The sequence below is a fragment of the Mus caroli genome, chromosome 1 (genome assembly GCF_900094665.2).
Source record: "Mus caroli chromosome 1, CAROLI_EIJ_v1.1, whole genome shotgun sequence".
Classification (NCBI taxonomy): Eukaryota; Metazoa; Chordata; class Mammalia; order Rodentia; family Muridae; genus Mus; species Mus caroli.
In genome coordinates this window covers 165,960,332-165,980,009 of record NC_034570.1, presented here as the reverse complement: position 1 = coordinate 165,980,009, position 19,678 = coordinate 165,960,332, and the positions used below count along the sequence as shown (strand labels likewise).

The 19,678-nt window shown below is 44.4% G+C and overlaps 1 protein-coding gene across 1 annotated transcript in view; it reads right to left on the bottom strand.

The window, feature by feature from the left end:
- Exo1 (exonuclease 1) overlaps positions 1 to 18,794 on the bottom strand; it is a 26,139-nt gene extending 7,345 nt beyond the window's left edge. The window contains exons 1-12 of the mRNA XM_021167047.2: positions 18,736 to 18,794; positions 18,385 to 18,453; positions 16,509 to 16,682; positions 12,694 to 12,813; positions 11,798 to 11,921; positions 10,642 to 10,779; positions 9,259 to 9,471; positions 8,362 to 8,549; positions 7,610 to 7,703; positions 4,727 to 4,952; positions 1,938 to 2,181; positions 129 to 702 (exon numbers count right to left, since the gene is read on the bottom strand). Coding sequence (XP_021022706.1) covers positions 129 to 702; positions 1,938 to 2,181; positions 4,727 to 4,952; positions 7,610 to 7,703; positions 8,362 to 8,549; positions 9,259 to 9,471; positions 10,642 to 10,779; positions 11,798 to 11,921; positions 12,694 to 12,813; positions 16,509 to 16,669 — 2,082 coding nt within the window. The 5' untranslated portion in view covers positions 16,670 to 16,682; positions 18,385 to 18,453; positions 18,736 to 18,794. The remainder of the gene's footprint in view (positions 1 to 128; positions 703 to 1,937; positions 2,182 to 4,726; positions 4,953 to 7,609; positions 7,704 to 8,361; positions 8,550 to 9,258; positions 9,472 to 10,641; positions 10,780 to 11,797; positions 11,922 to 12,693; positions 12,814 to 16,508; positions 16,683 to 18,384; positions 18,454 to 18,735) is intronic.
- Positions 18,795 to 19,678: the final 884 nt, after the last annotated feature.

Sequence of the window (19,678 nt, the reverse complement as noted above, 5' to 3'; positions counted from 1 at the left end):
TTAAAGGCGTGTGCCACCACCACCCAGCATCAGCTCATTTCTACAATGATGGCAAATTTCCAACTGTCTGGTCAACACCCATTCCCCTGTGTTTAAGCCTGAAAGTAAAGCTTCAGAAAGAGACGTACCTCTGATTCTGAATCCCTACTGGAAGGCTGGGAGAGGCTCGACGTGTTTAGGCTGCACGTGGAGTCTATGCTTTCCTGAGACTGCGAGGAGCAGCCCAGCTCATGCAAGGACTGAGACTTCTCACCCGGCATCTCACTCTTTGAATCGCACCTGTCAGTGACCACGGCAGAGGCCTCAGGAAGGCAGGCAGGGGGCTCGCTCTTTCTCCGGAACTGCTGCAATGTAGTGCTTGCTGAGGGACTTGGAGTTCGTGAAAATTCCCTGAGAGTGCCAGACCAACTGAAACAACTTCTTAGTGTCCCCAGACTGGGTGGGGACAAGGCCCCCAAGAGTTTGCTGGTCTCAGAGGACTGAGCCTCATCCTCAGGAGACACGGCTGCATCGCCTGGAATCTGGGAGCTTGGATTGTGCGTCCCATTTGTGTCAACCGGCTTCTGGCCTTCCGTGTCTGGACAGTCCAATGCCCTGAGGAGGCTGGTGGTGGCTTTGCCAGTGGCCACAGTTTCATTTAGAGGCTGGCTGCTTTCTTTTTTTGGTATGAAATTGTCAAAATCCTGAGAACTGCAAAAAAACCTGACAAGAAAGGAACAGGAAGACGGACAGCCTTAAGTTTCAGGGTCTACTCACAAATCTATGGAGATTTTGGCGATTTATTATCAACTTTCATACACAAAGACCTTCCATTTTAATTGAGGTTTATATTCTTTTTTTTTTTTTTTTGCTTTGTTTTGTTTTTTTGACAGAGTCTCTCAGTCTCTCTACATAGCTCTGGGTGTCCTGGATGGAACTCGCTATATAGACAGGGTGGGCTCAACCTCAGAGATCTGCCTCCCTCCCGAGTGTTAAGATTAAAAACTTGTGCCACCATGCCAGGATAAGGTGCTCATGTGTGTGTGTGTAAACACACACATATTCATAACAACTAGTACATTTTTTAGAAATTTATTCACATAGTAACACAAGGCCCAGGATTCTTTAATCCTTATATTTAGAAGATAAGAGACAGGGGGAATCTCTGAGTTTAACATAAGCCTAGCCTACATAATTCTACATCAAGCAGAAAGCTAAACAAAACAAAAACCAAACCCAAATCCCCTCCCTCAGTTCACAGCTGCTCTTCTCCAATTTGTCTACAGTATTATTTAGTATATTTCTAGATCTTAAAAGATAAACCGAAATATTTATAGGAAAAATATTAACATTAATAAAGATAATTAAGACAGATCAGGACCTTCAAATACTATAAAAGGAGAAACACCAGAAAGGAAAAGAGAGGCGTAAAGGAACAGAATCCACACATAGCGTGTGTCGGCGGGAGCTGCAATCATTTTGCACTTTGATTCTGCGTGGAAGATCACAGAACTAACGGGTGTGGAAGGGAATAGCAATGTGTGTGGTGTGAATTAGGGGTAGGGATGCATACAGACTAAAATCACCTAAGGAAGGAGCCTCCGGCAGGCCCGTGAGAATCTTCAGACTAAACCCTACATGTGACCGGCAACTTTTCATGGGCTAGAGTCCTGAACCAAAAGCCAGGGAGCTGGGCAGGCATCCACTGTTTCCTTCCTCCTGACTGTGACCGTCTACCTCCTGGCCCTTCTCACAGACATGAGCTACTCTTGAAATGTGACCTAAGACAGACTTTTCCTTCTGTAAGTTACTTTTGCCAGGCATTCTTGTTGCAGCAACAGTAAAAGTAGCTGAGATATAAGACATCTAAGAAAGCCAGCATGCAGCAGGCTTCCGCAAATAGTGATGTGCCTAGCTTCAACTGCACTAGCTTAAATGGTGCCCTGCAGCGGCTATACCTGCTTCTGGTCCCTGGGACCACGACTGCACCACTTTCTTCATTCCTCCTCTGTAAGAACGTGGCAAATTTATTCCTCATCTTAGACGGGGTGCGTGCATCTGTCTTGTGAGCAGTCCCAGAATCAGGGCAGGACTTGGACATTTTAGAAGAGTTAGGTGATGTGCCATCCCCACAGCCATTTTCCTTGATCTTCTTTGAAACTGACGAATACTGGCTCAACAGGTCATCTTCAGCCAGCGCTTCTAAAACAAAACCAGAAGCACAGGTAAGTGGCGGGGTGAATCCCTTACTGGCTGGCTATTTGTCTTGGATGTTGCAGCCCAAGTCCTGCTGCCCTACAGGCAAATCTTGCTTTTTCTCCTGTACACATTGAGCAGGGACTCCACACGGAACCGCATATTTAGTCCAGTTTTGTTGTTTGAAAGCTATACCTCCAAAAGAATAACTGAAAAATGATTATCTTAGCTGTGCTTTACCATTTGCCAAATTGGTTAACATTTAATGTCAATGTTAAACGTATGATTTCATATGAAATTATATTATCAGAAGATTTCAGGGCATAATGGATTCTGAATGACTATATTTTTAATTAAGTGTAGAAAACAATTGGAAGGCACCTTATATATAAAGTTATGATTAAAGACTGAAAGTTTTTAATGTTCCAATAAAACTAGCAACCATTTGCTGTTGTGGTTTCTGAGGTAACATTATCTGTGATAATGTTCTAGCTTGGCCCTTCATTACCAAGCCACGAGGCCAAGGTGGGCTGCGGGGTCAAATGTAGAATACAAAGGTGACACGTTAGGAAAGCGAAGAACACGACGGCGCAGAGGACTTTAAGCGCAGCTAGCTGGGACTCCTGGTGTCTCACGGTGTCCCAGTGACAGCTGCTGTTGCCTCAGGACATGCATCTGCATTGAGTTGTACACCCTAAGAGACTGAGTCTCGGGCTCCAGATTCCTTTACTTTCTCTAATTCATTCAAATATTTTATACAAGGAAACAATATAATGAAAATATAAGACAAAGAGGGCCACAGTTTCTTTTTTCTTTTTTTTCGGTTTTTTGAGACAGGGTTTCTTTGTATAGCCCTGGCTGTCCTCGAACTCAGAAATCCGTCTGCCTCTGCCTCCCAAGTGCTGAGATTAAAGGCGTGTGTCACCACGCCTGACACGTGGCCACAGTTTCAACAACCTACACGGATGTTTAAAATGTCACAGCACTTGGCTCCAGCAGCAACTGGAGAAACTCAACCTAAGCTCAGATGATGACAGAAAAGGTGCTAAGCAGGCTGGCAGGAGTAATCAGTCTGACTCCAGAGCAGGAAGAGCACCCAGTGCACTTGACTCCTGTCTGCAGTAGCAGAGCACACCAACCACCACATCCACCGTCACAGCCATGCCACAATCCCGGAGCTCAATTCCATCCAGCATCCAACCCAAAGGGAAGGGACCTTGCAGCCTGAAGAGAAGTTCCCTTGGGTCACAACTGCTACCTCAAAATATCTGAAGGGCAACAGGGACTGACTTAGTCCAGTATTGGGGGTTTCAAACGGCAAGATTTACACAGAAGAGTCACCTGTACTGGGCTGGTGAGATGCTCAGTGTTCTACGCTGTGAAAACCTGATGAACTGAGTTCCACACCCAGAACCCGAATAAAGCTGGGAAGAGAGGCAGAGTTGTCCTCTGACCCCAGTGGTGCACAGTGGCAAACGTGCACTCCCTCCACACACACACACCGATAATAAATAAAATAAACCAGCTGCACAATTAAAAACTGAAATACCGAGCCGGGCGTGGTGGTGCACGCCTTTAATCCCAGTACTCGGGAGGCAGAGGCAGGCGCATTTTTGAGTTCGAGGACAGCCTGACCAGAATCCTCCGGAAAGCTCTGCTTCATACTTTCGGCCTGGTGTGCAGCCGTGGTGCCAGGACACCGAGGGAGGAAGTGGAACACACATAGCACCAACATGCAGACCAGTTTTTCTTTTTTAAGACTGGGTTTCTCTATGTAACTATGTAGGCCTGGCTGCCCTGAAACATGCTCTTCAGACCAGGTTGGCCTTGATCTCAGAGTTCCATCTGCCTCTTCCCAAGTCCTGGCACCTAAAGGCGTGTGTGTGCCACCAACACCCAGCTCCATAGCCTCTTTTTAAAAAGATAAGTTGGCAAGTGAATCCTAAAAGTTATACAAAACCAGAAAAAACCTCAAATGGCCAAAAATAACTTTTGAAAAGCAGAGCCAACTCCAGGGATTTATACTACTTGACTTTAAGATACGCTGAACTGCCGGGTGTGGTGGTGCACACCTTTAATCCCAGCACTCGGGAGGCAGAGGCAGGCGGATTTCTGAGTTCGAGGCCAGCCTGGTCTACAGAGTGAGTTCCAGGACAGCCAGGGCTACACAGAGAAACCCTGTCTCAACCCCCCCCACCCCCCCAAAAAAGATATGCTGAACTCCAGTAAGAAAAGTGCCTAACAGGAGGAGCAGGGTGAGCACGGAGCCAGGCTACACCATGGTAAGGGATTTCCAACAGGTACAAGGCAGCTTCATGAGAAAAGGGAAACTCCAGGGCCAACAGCACTGACAACCGCACCGCCCTATACAAAGTGAGGAGCCTGGAGTCTCATGGTCTACCATCTATCTACATCATCTCTAAATGGAAGAGTTACGAGGGCAAAACTAACAGGCTAAGACGTGGAAAGTACAGTGACCCAGGCTTGGAAAAGACTTCTTAGATCTGACCAACAGCCATCAGCACTTGGAAATCGTGACGTACATACATACCATTTCTTGGTCTTTTCAACACGCAAGACTTCCTGGGAAGATTTAACCCTTTAGTACTAATCACTTGTTTAAGGCCCAAAGTGCTCGGATTTTCCTTCAGTTGAGGAGCGTGGGAGACACTATTCACCTCGAGTCTAGGACAATAATTCTTGTGCCAAATGCTATTGGCACCAGGTGGTTTCTGACCTGCTTTATCATTCCAGCTGTGGCTTCTTGAGTGGGCTGGCTAGAAAAGAACAAAGAAAAACGTTACCTGAACAGAAGACTTGACCATTTCCTCCTGTGTCTACTTATAGTGATGTTCAATTACTGTGCAAGAGGAAAACTTTTGAGGCTGGCCTGGTGAGGCAGGAGAATTGAAAATTCAAAGGTTACTTAGGTTACGGTGAGTTCAGACCCAGTCTAGGTGACTTCTTGAGCACTAATTATTTTATTTTGAATTAAAAATGGCTCAGTGGTGCAGTACTTGCCTAGCACATGTGGGGCCTGGTGGGAGAAGAAGGAAGAGAGAGAGGGGGAAGGGATCTGATGGTCTCTGCTCTGATAACACGTTTTGCTTTCTTCTGCTAATCTCACCCTTCTCCCTTGAACATGCCTTATGTTCCTAGGTCTGTCTTCTAACAGGAGTCGAACTACCTACTGGTTCATTTCTAAGACACAGAAACCAAAATATTCCTAAATAGAAACTCAACAAGGCCAGTAAAGAGCGTCCGAGCATCACCTCAGCAATAACCCCATGGCGCATGATCACTCCACAGCCTTCAAACAGCACTGGGATGCAAAGGCAGTGTTCAAAGCAGTCACCCACTTTACTCAGTACCTGTTTAATTTTACTATCATTATTTTAAGATTTATTTATTGCATGCATATGAGTACACTGTAGCTGTCTTCAGACACACCAGAAGAAGGCAGGGCATCAGACCCCATTACAGATGGTTTTGAGCCACCATGTGGTTGCTGGGAATTGAACTCAGGACCTCTGGAAGAGCAGTCAGTCCTCTTAACTGCTGAGCCATCTCTCCAATCTGAAATTTGTTTAATTTTAATTATTTGTTTGAGACAGGGTCTCCTGTAGTCTAGGCTAGCTGAATTTATTCTCTTGCCTCAGTCTCCCACATGCTGGGATCACAACCATAAGCTCCCAAGCCTGGATAAAAATTTGTTCAGTTCAAACCAGAACAATCTAGGTTAAAAAGTTCTTGTTTGTTGTATCAGACTCACTTGGTACCATGCTGAAAAAGAGAAAGCTGTTCTGGCTGACATTGAATCGGCATAAAACTTTGGAGAAAGGGTTGAAGCCAGCTAATACCCACAAGGTAACAGTTTCACTGATAGATTTATGGTTACAACTGTTACAGAATACTGCTAAAAACATTGGTAATACTATTACAATAGACAAAGGCAGCCAAGACCAAAAAGTTAAGACACAGAAAACTGGGCTGGGTGGTGGCACACACATTTAATCCCAGCACTTGAGAGGCAGAGGCAGGCAGATGTGAGTTCTGCACAGTGAGTTCCAGAACAGCCAGAGCTGGGTAGAGAGATCATGTCTCAAAAAACAAGAACGAAACAGAAAATCTTCAAGTATGACTGTCACATAACCAATTCTCAAATGTACTAAGACTAAAAAACAGTCTTTTTGCTGAAAATAAAAGGAAAAAAACAGACAGCATTCAAAACAGGCTCTGAGACTTGCCAAGGAACGTTAACTTAAGGCTTGAGAACATCAAACAGCCTCAGCCGCTGCATGGCTCTCAGAATTAAATCCCACAGATGCATTTACTGAGAAAAAGAAATAGGCAAGGAGAAAAAAAAAAAAAAAGACCAGGAAGCCCACACTTTAGATCATATAGTTTGCTGTATAACTAACTTCCCTATAAAAAGGATGAGGCATAGATTTGGGTTTCTGAATCATGGTCACCTTAACTACAGAGTCAGTGCGACAATTTGTGGGTTTAAGACAAACACCTTCAACATCACTCCTGGTAAAATTACTGAATTGCTAATTCATATGTGTAAATGACAACATAGCCAGCATTTCCAGACTTTCATCTCGGTAATGATTCCCAGCAATAAGATAAACTAACTCAAGTTCTGTGCATAAGTGACCTAACACTGTATACATATATGGCGTTCTCAAAGAACAAAAGAAATTACAGTAGCTAAAAGAACTTATTGAAGACATAGACATGACCTGAAGAGGTGGCAGACACTACCAGGAGGGTACACAACAAAGACAGCAGTGAAGAGTTCAGACACACAAGGGAGGGCAGCTCACTGAGTATTTGACGGATTAGCCTAAGACAGCTGGTACTCCATGTTTTGGGTTTTCAACAATGCCAAGTGCCAAAGTCTGAATGACGTAAGATGAGACAAAAGGTGCTGAATGTATCATATGCTGGTCTTAAAAATATCATGTAATCAGTTTTTAGTATTATAATACACCTATAATTTAAGAGATAATTTCTCTAGGATCAAGTTAATCATTTTTTAAAAGTAATTGGCTAGATGTGGTGGCACATACCCAGTACCCGGGAGACAGAGTCAGACAAATCTCCATGAGTTCCAGGCCATCTTGGTCTACACAATGAGTTTCTTGACAGCTAGGACTTTATAGTGAAAACCTGTCTTAAAACAAAACCAGAAAGACAAGATCTCACTGTATAGCCTAGGCTAACCTTGAACTTGTGGCAATTCTCCTGTCTCAGTGTCCCCAGTCCTGGGATTACAGATGCCTGCCACACCAGGTGAAGTCATTTTCATGCACACTCTGCATAGCGCTGAGTACGGAAGTACTTCACAGCTGCCGAGCAAGGAAAGACCCGTCTCAAAGCTCTTGAGACAAAACTAAAACGCGCTTATATAACAGTTGTTAAATGTTACCATAGCGTCTGGACTGTAGTCATCAATCTGTTCAAAAGTATTTATATCTCTATTTCCAAGGGCGATCTGAAGAGCTACAGAGTCATCGACATACCTAGGTTGGTAAGGTTAAGGAAAAATTGTCCCTGTTAACAGGCAACAGAATCATACTGCACTAAGATAGGAAAATGCTCTCTGTTATCAGAGAACCTTCAAGGTTCATCATGTGCATAGACCCCACTTACTGCTCACATCAGCACCACTGAAACAAGAGGCAAGGTCGCTGGCCTGTGTCCCTGAAGGACCTACCCACCTCCTTGAAGGGAAGCCTGAGTCAATCTTGCCTCCCCGCATTTCCAGAGAGATGTGGAGAAAGTTTCAGCCTCTCCCTAAGGGACTCAGGATTCTGAAGCTGCCTCAGTACTGGGGACCAGTGGCCCTGGAAGGGGTGCTGTGCCTGGTGTAGTAGAAACCCTCCTGAGGAATGGGGCTTGCCTCGGTGGCGGCTCTCAGGTGACCTCTGTGACGAGCACCTGACCTGCAGTGGGGGCTGTCAATCCCACTGCAGCAAGCACTCGTCACCACAGTTTACACACCAAAACTTTTCACTAGCATGGTTTTTTGAAGATAATTAAAATAGTACAATCTGCCCCATGAAAAATAAAACCAATTTCCAAGTTCTTCTGTCTTTCTTTTTCACTAAAGTCTGACTACTACCAATAACATTAACAGCATTAAGTGAGCAACTCAACCACACGGCTCAGAAAGGATACTGCCCAGCGTAAGTCAGCGTGTCAGGATTAACGTCATCTCCGTAGGCATTCAGAGGGACCAGCTTCCTTTGGATGGGGTCGAACACGAGCTGGTAGAGGAAAGTATTGTTGGCACGGATAAATCCTGTGATGTAATCCTCTGGCACCGTTATATTCATCCTGAGATAATGCCCAATTTTCTTGATAACCTAACAACGGATATAACAACAGTTCATGTAAACTTAAAGACAGGAGTGGAGGGAATTTATTGATCCCACCCCTGACACTGGAAAGTGAGATCATCTGCACTAGCAAGACTTAACAGAAAGAAAACACAACCACACCACATCACGCAACACTCTGGTCTCATCAACAGTTTTGTACTGCTCATCCAAATGCCAAATACCCAGCTTAAGTCAAGTGTACACTTCTAGTTTCTAAAGTCCACTCGATCCAGAAAACAAAAACACAATAAATTTGAGAATTAAGAGTTCAAGGCCATTCTTAGCTACATAGCGAGTTTAAATGCAGCCTGGTAGTCACAAAACCTTTTCTCAAAACATCTTTTTCGGGGTGGGGGGTTTGAGAAGATGCAGGAAAGAGTCAGAGTGCTGGCTTTGCGATTTCTACTAACATATAAACAGCTTTTCTGCTTAACTTACGCGAGCAGTCACATGCGTAAGTTTCTAACTTAGTATATGGATAGCTATAATCCACACAAACAAAATTTCCTATCACACAAAACTTTCAGAGCAGAAAGCTTGAGACCCACTCAAGTACTAGGACCCAGAAGTCAGAGTTCTCATCTTTAGTCATGCTCCCCCTTCTATTATCACTCACGGGCTACAGACACAGTATTTAAAGCCACCGAATTCCTGCAAGTGACTGGCTGCTTCATAAAGCGAAGGTCTCCCCTACCTTCACGATATCGGGATTATTGGCCAGTCTCAGCACTTTGCAGGCCTTGGCTAAGCCGATCCCACGCAGGGAGGCGAGGTAGTCACAGCCGGACAGGATGCACATGTACCGGAACTTCTCCTCCGTGAATACATCCCCAAGCTGCTTGCACATGCCTAGCCGTGCCTGGTCCACTTCCAGTCCATTTCCAAACTGATCCATTTTTAAAATCACCTTCACACAGAGGAGAATGGTCAAAGCTCAGAAAGGTACCTTTATCACCATTATCTAAGTCACCATGGTAATTCCAAGGAATCATTTGGGCTCTGCAATGCAACACGAAGTATAAGTATTTCCTCTTACCTTCTTTTACATTCTAAACTGGTCAACCTTTGAATATTGTGGTAATAGATACTTATTGCAGGATATATGGAAATTTAAAAGAATATATATATATATATATATATATATATATATATATATAAAATAGCTGTTATCAAAAGGCATAGCTTTATATCTTAATCCCCGCTTAACAGACCATTATAAAGTTTACCATTAAATTCATTATACATTATTTCTAAATAAGTAACATCCTGGTCACAGATAAATTAGTTTACCAAACCTAATAAAAAATGCAAAGTGCATGTTATTAATATTAAAAAGTAAAACTGGGGGGCTGGAGAGATGGCTCAGTGGTTAAGAGCACTGACTGCTCTTCCGAAGGTCCTGAGTTCAATTCCCAGCAACCACATGGTGGCTCACAACCATCTGTAACATGATCTGGTGCCCTCTTCTGGAGTGTCTGAAGACAGCTACAGTGTACTTACATATAATAAATAAATAGATCTTAAAAAAAAAAAGTAAAACTGGTAGGGCCTGGTAGCCTAGGCTGAGGAGGAAGGAGAACTCAAGTTCCAGGCCTGCCAGGCTGCAGTGTGAGTCTGAGCCCAGGTTAGGCAGCTTACAGAGACCCATTCAGAGTACAGAGTAAAGAGGGCTGCAGCTCAGAGGTAAGGAGTACTTGTCTAGCAGTCAGGACCACATCCACAGAATCAACCAAGAGATAAGCTAAATACTAAAGAATCCATAGGCTGGATGGATGTAGACATTTGTCTGGCATGCATAAGGCCCAGGGTTTGATCACCAGCACCCAAAAAAAATCAAACCAGACCAAACTCCAAAGGATAAAACCAAGCCCTTCAACCTGAAGGAGCACAGAGCCTAAAGCATCAATTAGCAAAACCAAAAATGAACACTATTTAAAACAAAACAAAACAAAAAACAGAAGCATAAAACGTAAATCACAGACATTAAACAGGTACTCCAGGAGAGGAAGTTTTTAGTTCCTCAGCACCCACAATCCTCCCCCATACCGCGCCATGTGTAACAGCTGCAGTACAATACCTTCTTACAGCCAAATGCGAGGAGGTCAGAGTCCTCTGTGATGACAGCCTGCACGATGCCAGCCTTGTTAAGGTAGGCCAACTGAGCATCAGCTTCATACGGAGCCACGAGGCAATCCACTCCTAGGGCCCGAGCAGCCTGTGAGAGACCACAGTGATCAGCGGCATAACCAGCCTCCAGTCACAGGCGAACAAAACTTTCCAAAAGCCATTTCCTTTAAGGCAGAATATTTCTACTTTTATTTACCCCAATCTCAAAAGTACTGTCTTGCTTTCGTCGAGTTATAGGCTTGAGTGATAGCTCACTTGCCGCACAATTCTGAAGATCTTAGTGTAACAGAGCCTGTGTCTAGTTCCAGCACTACTATAACACAATGGAAGGTCAGCAAGGAGAGTCCTTGGAAGCCCAAGGGCCAGCTAGCACGGATAAACACTGGTCAGGAACACAGCCCTGCCCCACACAGGGTGAGAGAAGAAGGACTGACAGCCAACACTGTCCTCTGACCTCCCCTGCAATCTATGGTATGTGCATGCCTGCCTTCATACAGCCCTCAACTCCCCCAAAAAATCAATTTATAAATCTGAAAAGAAATCATGTTATAGCTTTGGTGGTGGTGATAAGTCTGTAAGCTAAAACGTTCATTACTCCAAATTATAAAAACTTTCTATCTTAAGAACTGCTATATCCATAAAGTATACAAGATGGACAGGTTCGGACCTGTCCATGCAATTTTCCCTGTAAACACTACAAACTGCCTTGTCAGGAGACAAGCCTGTCTAACACAGTACAGGTAAGTTCTAGACCATCACTGCTGCAGCTACACAAGGGGAAATACCTCCTGCTGCCTTTCTCCTTTCTCTCTTGCTCACCAAGGGTCTCCTTGACACCACCACTTGCGAACAATCAGTTTCTCCTCTGCTATACATCAAACTCTTTTCAGGGGCAACAGAGACCATGCGTTTCCTCTGTACCCCACCCTCTCCCCTCCCCTCCTGCTTTCCAACTCAAGCCATCAGCAGCAGTCAAAAGAAACGTCCACGTGATAAAGCAGCATGGGATAAGCTTTCCTTGCTGTCTCATTAACTAACGACTTACAATGAGCTCAAGTGAGCTTAGCCGTTTTTTCTTGTGGCTCGGTTGTTTCTTACCAACTCACTTTTATTACTTTGTGGGCCATGGCGTGCGTGACGTTGATAGAGCGAGTGAAGCAGTCTCGGGCTTCTGACACTTTTCCCTCTCGAAGAAGCTGCTTCCCTTTAAGAAGGTTGCTTTGTCGTCTCCTGAAAAGGAAAACGCAACTACACATAAAGAAGCACTTTCGGGCAGACACAAGAAACAATACTAAGACAGCAATCACAGTAACTTTGCTGGCATGAAAGAGTAGAATTCCTCTGAAACAGCATTTCATTTCTGCGGGCATATCAGCCCAGACAAGAGTAAACAAGGGGGTGTTATTACTATTATTATCATTATCATTATTTGGAGACTGGGTCTCACGTAGCTCTGCCTAGCCTCACTCTCACTAAGCGGAAAATGAGTTACAACTCCTCACCCTCTGCCTCTACCTCTGAAGCACTGGGATCTCAGGCAGCAAAAGATAATGGCTTTAACATGTGGTAACAATGTAACACAAACACAACATTCAAGGCAATCTGTTGATATGCCATGCTGTACTACAAAATTTAATCTTTAGAAATGTGCTTTCAGGGCTGGCAAGATGGCCCAGCGAGTAAGAGCGCTGACTGCTCTTCCAAAGGTCCTGAGTTCAAATCCCAGCAAGCACATGGTGGCTTACAATTACCTGTAATGAGATCTGACGCCCTCTTCTGGTGTGTCTGAGACAGCTACAGTGTACTTATGTATAATAATAAAGAAATCTTTGGGCCAAAGCAAGGCTTAAAACCATCTGTACAGCTACAGTGTACTCACATACATAAAATAAAATAAAAAAATAAATTTTTGAAAGAAAAAAAAATAGAAATGTGGCATCATATGGCCTATGGCACCTGGCCTTCACACAGCTTAGCCAGATGTTAGTACGAAGTCACTCACTCTCTTCGAGACCGTTCCACTTCCTTCTTAGAAGGTAGAGTACATCCGTCAAATATGAGAATTGGCTTGACCCCGTAAGACAGCAGCATATTAACAAATTTCATACAAAATCCTACATACCTATAGGAAAGAAAGGGGAAAAGCATTTGTGCACTTTGAGTCTCTTAAGCTTTTATATTTACTACTATTATTATTATCATCATCATCATCATCATTATTATTACTACTACTACTACTATTTTGCTTTATTTAAGACCAGATGAAACAACTATGAAGGATTTTGGTTTTTGACAGTAAACTTTCCAAAGAAACAGAGTTAGATGGGTTCAAATCCCACTGTGACTACTCAGAGGACACATGGTAGCCGAGAAGTTATTTGATTCTTAGGCCTTTCTCAACTGTAGATTAAACTGACATCCTTCAATCCTCACATTTTTTTTTAAAGATTTATTTATTTATTTATTTATTTATTTATTTATTTATTTATTTATTATACATAAGTACACGGTAGCTGTCTTCAGACGCACCACAAGAGAGCATCAGATTTCATTACGGGTGGTTGTGAGCCACCATGTGGTTGCTGGGATTTGAACTTCAGACCTTCGGAAGAGCAGTTGGGTGCTCTTACCCACTAAGCCATCTCACCAGCCCCAATCCTCACATTTTATTGTTATCCCAAATACCTTCTACTCTTCCATTTAAAAACATGGTCTGAATCATCTCAAATCTATTGAAAAGCTTTAAGAATACAGCAAACACTCGACTTCTTCCACACCTATTCGCACCCAAGGGATTTGACAGTGTTATTTACCCTACAGGAAATTTCATACGCCCCGCCAAGAATGTCTCTCAGGACCAGCGATCTCCTGGTTAGCGTTGAACAACCGGTGCTCAGGGTGCTCAGAGTGTCTGGTTTTCACAACATTCCACGGCAACATGTAAGCTCTGCCAACATGCAGCCAGAATATGGGAGAGTGGCTGGATACCGAGCTCTTGGGGGAGGACACTAGTATACCACCATTACTGTTCCCATATCTAGGCTCTAATGGCACTTAAGCTCACCTTTCTTTTTTTTTTTTTTTTTTTTTTTTTTTGAGACAGGGTTTCTCTGTATAGTCCTGGCTGTCCTGGAACTCACTTTATAGACCAGGGTGGCCTCGAACTCAGAAATCCGCCTGCCTCTGCCTCCCGAGTGCTGGGATTAAAGGCGTGCGCCACCACGCCCGGCTAAGCTCACCTTTCAAACCAAAGGCAGGAAGAGAAAGTAAAGCAATTAATGGTACCAAATAGGATTTCTAAGTTGTCAGGGGAAATTTTAAATCCATAGCAGATATTAACCATTTTAGTTTAAAAAAAAAAATAAGTCTATCCAAAACTAGAAACTAAATTTTCTAGGTCCATTCAAATACAGCCAGTTGTGGTTTGAAGGAGAATGGTCCTCATGGCTCATGTTTGAATCCTTGGTCCCCAGTTGGTAGAACTATTTGGGAAGGATTAGGAGGTGTGTCATTGGGAGCAGGCTTTGAGGACTTAAAAGCTCACACCATGTCATTCTGTTATCTCTCTCTGCCTCATGCTTGTGGCTCAAGATTTAAGCTCTTGGCTACCGCTCCAGCACCATGCCTGCCCCTCTGCCTGCCTTCGGCCATGCTCCTTGCCAAGACGGTCATGGTGTTATGTTATGGCAATAGAAAAGTAACTAAGACGCCTTGGGAAGTAGAGGTGAAGAACAAGTCAGGGTTATCCTGGGCTAAAAAGGATGAGGCCCACCTGGACTACTCAAAACTGTCTCAAAAATACCAAATCAAACATAGAAAGTACTAACAAAATACATGTGGGTTTTCCTTTTGAAAAGCAAAAATGATACGAGTTTATTTTTCAGGAAATGAAAGTAAATAGATATGTACAAGGGGGTGGTGGTGGTGGTAAAAACAGAATGGTTTTATATATGAATACATGTGAACCTTCCTAAAATGAGGTCACAGAATTCAGTCTGGATGTCAACAGGACTCACATTTTTGGCAGAACATATTGTACCTCTGCATCATTTTGCCAACAGAGATTAGCAGTGTGTTCTAGATAAGCATTGTTAAAAAGTTTATCTCAGAGGAAAAACCAAAGCTTCTCTTGAGCAAAGAACAAGGAGACTGCAGAAGATCTCTTTTTCTCTCTTTTGACTGCTTGGAAGCTTCCTGTCAAATATGTTATTCTGGAGGCTTGAGGACAGGAGGGCAAAAAACATCCCACTTTTACAGATGGCATCCACTGTTAGGCATATAATCCAAGAATAGGATACTAAATTCAGGCTTTAGCCAAAAGGTCCAGACACCAGAAAGCCAGGCACAGAAGCTGCAGTTTGGTTTCAAAAAAAGGGACAGGTCTGCTCCTGGCAGCACACCATTCTACTTCAAAGGGGATAAGCATTGAAGAATCTATGAAATTGGCTTCACATATGGCACTGGCGGGAAATTGTTCAAGTCTCAACTGCAGACAGTATGCTGTCCAAAATGGACACGTGGGACACAGGGAAGTCAACTGCCAAGCTTTGCAAGGACAAAGTGAGCAAGTGCTGCTCACAAAAAAGTCTGTCAGATATACTGGGTCTGAAGGCTGAAGATGGATGCTCCAATGTTATAGAGACGATTTGGGGGGACAGGCAGTCAGGCAGCCAGCTTTCTCTGTCACTTCTATAGTTGTAGAACCTGCTTGCCTGCACTGCTTGCACACTCAGGTAATATTTATTCCTTCTCAGGTCTCCGATAGGGTTGAAGACCAGACAGTTATAGTTTCACAGTTCAGCTTAAGTTGTTTAGGACCTAAGAAAATGTTTTTAGGTCTAAGAAGATGTTTTAGGTTACTAATATAAGTTATGATAATGATTTAGGTACAGAACTTTAAGTTCACCAAGATAGGATAGATTATAAAATACTTTCTCCAAAATTACCAAATACATACATAGACTAGATGTTGTGAATGTAATTCTTACCTGATAGTTTTCATAATTGTTACTATATGTAGTATATTATTGTAAGAGAAAGAACCTTTTATTAGACTAACAGGGGGATAGGTAGACGGAATCTTCATCTATCAAACAAAGCTGATTGCACTATAGCAGAAGGAAGGAATCTAGAGGCAGGAAATAGAAGGTGGGAGTTCCCGGTGGAAGCAAGGATTCCGGGACAGAGTCAGGCATGGGGGATTCACTCAGGAACACGAAGGACAGAAACATGAGAGCCAAGCAGAGGTAACCAGCCAAGCAGCAGAACCCAATACAATAAAGGGATGATTAATATACAAGCTAGTTGGAGCACAGCCAAAGCTCATGGCCAAGGTATTTGTAAACATAATTATAGTCTCAGAGTTGGTATTTCAGGAGTTTGGGGACAGGAGGAAAACCCCCCACTCTTTCAGGAGATAATATTCGACCTTTGTCTGTCTGTATCCTGCCACTATGCCTTCTTACTAAGACCAAACATCAGACAGAAGCCTGGCAATGCTCTAAGCACATGCTCTTATTAAATGCTAGTATTTATTGAAACAATGACCGGAGAAACAAAGATGAAAAAGAAAAACGACTGAGGTGCTATGGATATCGCCCAGTTCATAGACGTGCTTGCTTAGCATGCATGAAGCCCTGGGCTCAGTCCCTAGCATACAGGAAGCTGGGCAGTGGCGGCACAATGGATTAGACTCCTCCTCCAGGTCATCCTTGGCTACAGCAAATCCCGGGCCAGCCTGAAATACCTGGGGCTGACCCCAAAACAGAAAGCACATCATTCTACCCCCAAACCAAGTGCTATACACTGCAAACTCACCTATCTGTAGGTTCCCCTTTGGCTAGCTTTTCAGCACAAGCAATAGCTCCTTTGTGAAGCCAACAGTAGGTGTCCACAGCCACTGCCTGTCCTTTGTACTTCTTCACGTTGACAGGTTCAGAAGCTTCCTGGACGAACTGAAGTAACCCTTGAATCCCCATCGTGCCAAGTTAACTACATGATACAGAAGGAAAAAGGGAGGACAGCAACATGAAACCAAGGCTGATTTACCAAAAAGCTTTAGAAAGTCAGCGTGGAGTCTAGCACTGACAGTAACATTTAGCTAATGATTGGCCTTCTCTCAGGCAACTTCTGTAGCTCAGAACTTCATTAATCACCAACACTAACCTGGACACCACTGGGGAGTTCCTTCGTGGTTATTTGTTTCCAAAATGCTTCCATACTTACAGTCCTAACGTGAGATCTCATAACACTTGGACTTAGGCATTAAAACTGAGTCTCTCCTTTCATAAAAAGAGTACTATGAGCCTATAACACTGCATGCTATGGTATCATATTCACCCCTATATTAAAGGGGCACATCCAAAGTTCAGTGTAGAAACTCCAAAGTTTGGAGAAAGACAGACATTTCAACTGAAAAGTAATGAGTCTTACAGGGACAGATCCATGCTTTTATATGTCAGCAATCCCACACCACCAGAATGGTTTATTCCAAGCAATACCCTGGTAATTAGCCATGGTGGCATCTAGGGGAAATTTCATCAGATTCATTGAAGGCTATACCAAAGACACATGAAGCCATGTTTGTTATGCAAAACAGCTTCAAGAAACAAACGCTTATAATTTTCATTCCCTTCTAGGTCCTTACATGGAAGTCCTGGAGATGGCAGCTCCTTCAAAGTAACTAACCCTCCCCTCCCCACTCCAACTCCAGCAGCTGCTTGCCACTTCCCGGTACAGGTATTACCATCTAAGATCAGGTATTTGTACTGGGGAGTGTGTGCGGGTAATGGGTGTGTGGGTACATCCATCCATGCAGAGCCCAGAGCAAGGCACTGGGTGTCTTCCTCTATTGCTACCTGTCTATCACCTTGAGGCAGGGTGTTACTGAACCAACTAGTCCCAATGAGGTCTTGGGATCTGCCACCTCTGCCTCCCAACCTCTGTGGTTACCAGCAGGCTCAGGCACAGGGGGGTTTAATGGGGAGGGGGTTGGGGGGAGGATTCTAACTTAGGTCCTCATGCTTGCAAGAGCAAAGGCTATTACCCCTTTGCAACTATTCTTTCTGTGTATGATGCATGTGTGATGGAGTTTGAATCGGAGAATGTGAAAGGCAGTCCACCTTGTTTGTCTGAGCTGTGTCCACCAGGCTAGTTAGGTCTTAAGGCTGAGCTCTCTGGGATTTTCCACTCTTACCTTCCCCTCTCTCAGCAGTGAGGTCACAGGGACAGGCACCTGATTCAACAGACCTAAGTCCATGTTCTTAAAGACTATGGGATAAGAAGCCAGAGGTGCCCTGTTGATACCACAGGAAAAGTGGCCATGCTCTTAGCTAGCAGCCCCGACACTTGAGAGATTCATTTACTTTTAAGGTCATGCCCATTAACTATGAATCCCTAAAGGGGGCATGAATTTTAAACATCAGCCAATTTGGATGCAGGTGGGTCTGTGTAAAACGAGTCCATTACGTTTAAAAGACAACGTCTCTAAAACATGATTTCGTGCATGCTGAGGGGGGAAAAAAAAAAGAACATAATTACATTTCGTGAAATTACCTTAAGTTTCTTTCTTCTAGGCCAACTAAATCTCGAATAAATATTTCCTCTTTAGTATAGAAGTGACTGAGTTCCATGTGGCGCATCAACACCAGAAGATCGCCGGTGGTACCCGAGGTAACAGCAGCAGCGGCTTCACCTTAGTCCTGTCTCCCGAACGAACAGGCATGGCACACAAGTCCAGTCCAGGCGCCGTGGCTCCTCAAACCTGCACAGGAGAGAACACATACAAAGGGAATTCATCGCTAGATATGAGTGTTGGTAAGGACACACGTCAGCCCGCCTCTGCGGAAAGCGGGAGACCGGGAGGCCGAGGCAGTCGCCTGCAGACGTCCACCTCGCTCTCCACGCTCCCGCTCACTTCCCGGAGATCAGGGTCTCGCGCCGAGGGGCAGAAGACACGTGGATCGGAGCCGTGGGGACCCCACTTTCCTCCACACAGCCCGCTCCTCCAGGGACCGCCCGGCCGCCCGCATAGGGGCTCGCTCACCTGAGGTTCAGAACGGCTGCGAGCGGCTGCGGTAAGCGCAGCCATGGACCTTTCAATTTGCGCGGGATCGGGAAGCCCCGCCCAGCGGACATGACGTCCCTGGGCATCCTGAGCCGCAGCCTCCACCTCCCGCTTTCTATGACCCGACTTTCCTCTTAGCCGAGTCCTGAGCCCTTCCTTGCAAGGTAGGAAGTCCGCCGCCAATGGCCAATGCCATCTCGAACTCGGCGACGCTAGAAGCGAAAAGTCGGCTTGTTTGTGAGAGAAGTGGGGTGGTGGTGAGGGGAGGGGGCAAGAGAAACCCTAGGCCCGGAAGTTGCGCTCTCGCCCGTGCTGCTGGGAGTTGTAGTTCTCCCTTGACCAAGCCGCCTGATCCAGGTACATGCGTGCTAAAGAACTCCCAACTTGGAGTCAAACATATATTGTTATTTTAAACCCGGAAAAGGAGCCCAGCTCATAGTTGCTTAGTTCCAGGCCAGCATCACAGTCTTTCGTCTCCGAAACATCCTCACCTCTATGCAAATTGAAGTTTTGTACAAAGCTTTCATGTTGCAATAGTTTGATTATAGTCTGCTCTTACCCACTTTATCCATTCTATGGCCTTATCGCTGATACGAGTTGGGAAAATGTTATCCTTATAACTAAACAACAAAATGGCCCTATGGTTCACAGATATTAAACCCTGTATATTGTTGGTTGTATTGGGTCACATTCCCTAGTGTTATCAAGGAAAGAAAAACCCTCTAGTTTCACTTCTTCTTAATGGACTTTTTAAAACTTACTATTTTTAGAAGTCACACAGCCGGACTGTACATAATTTAGTCTCTTACTGTCTTTGCCCCAGCAGACTCCTCTGACTGAAGCTAAGTGTGAAATTGAAAGACTCCGAGAGGAGCCCCTCGCTCAGGCCCCAGGACAATAGAGGACACCCAAGAACTCACGA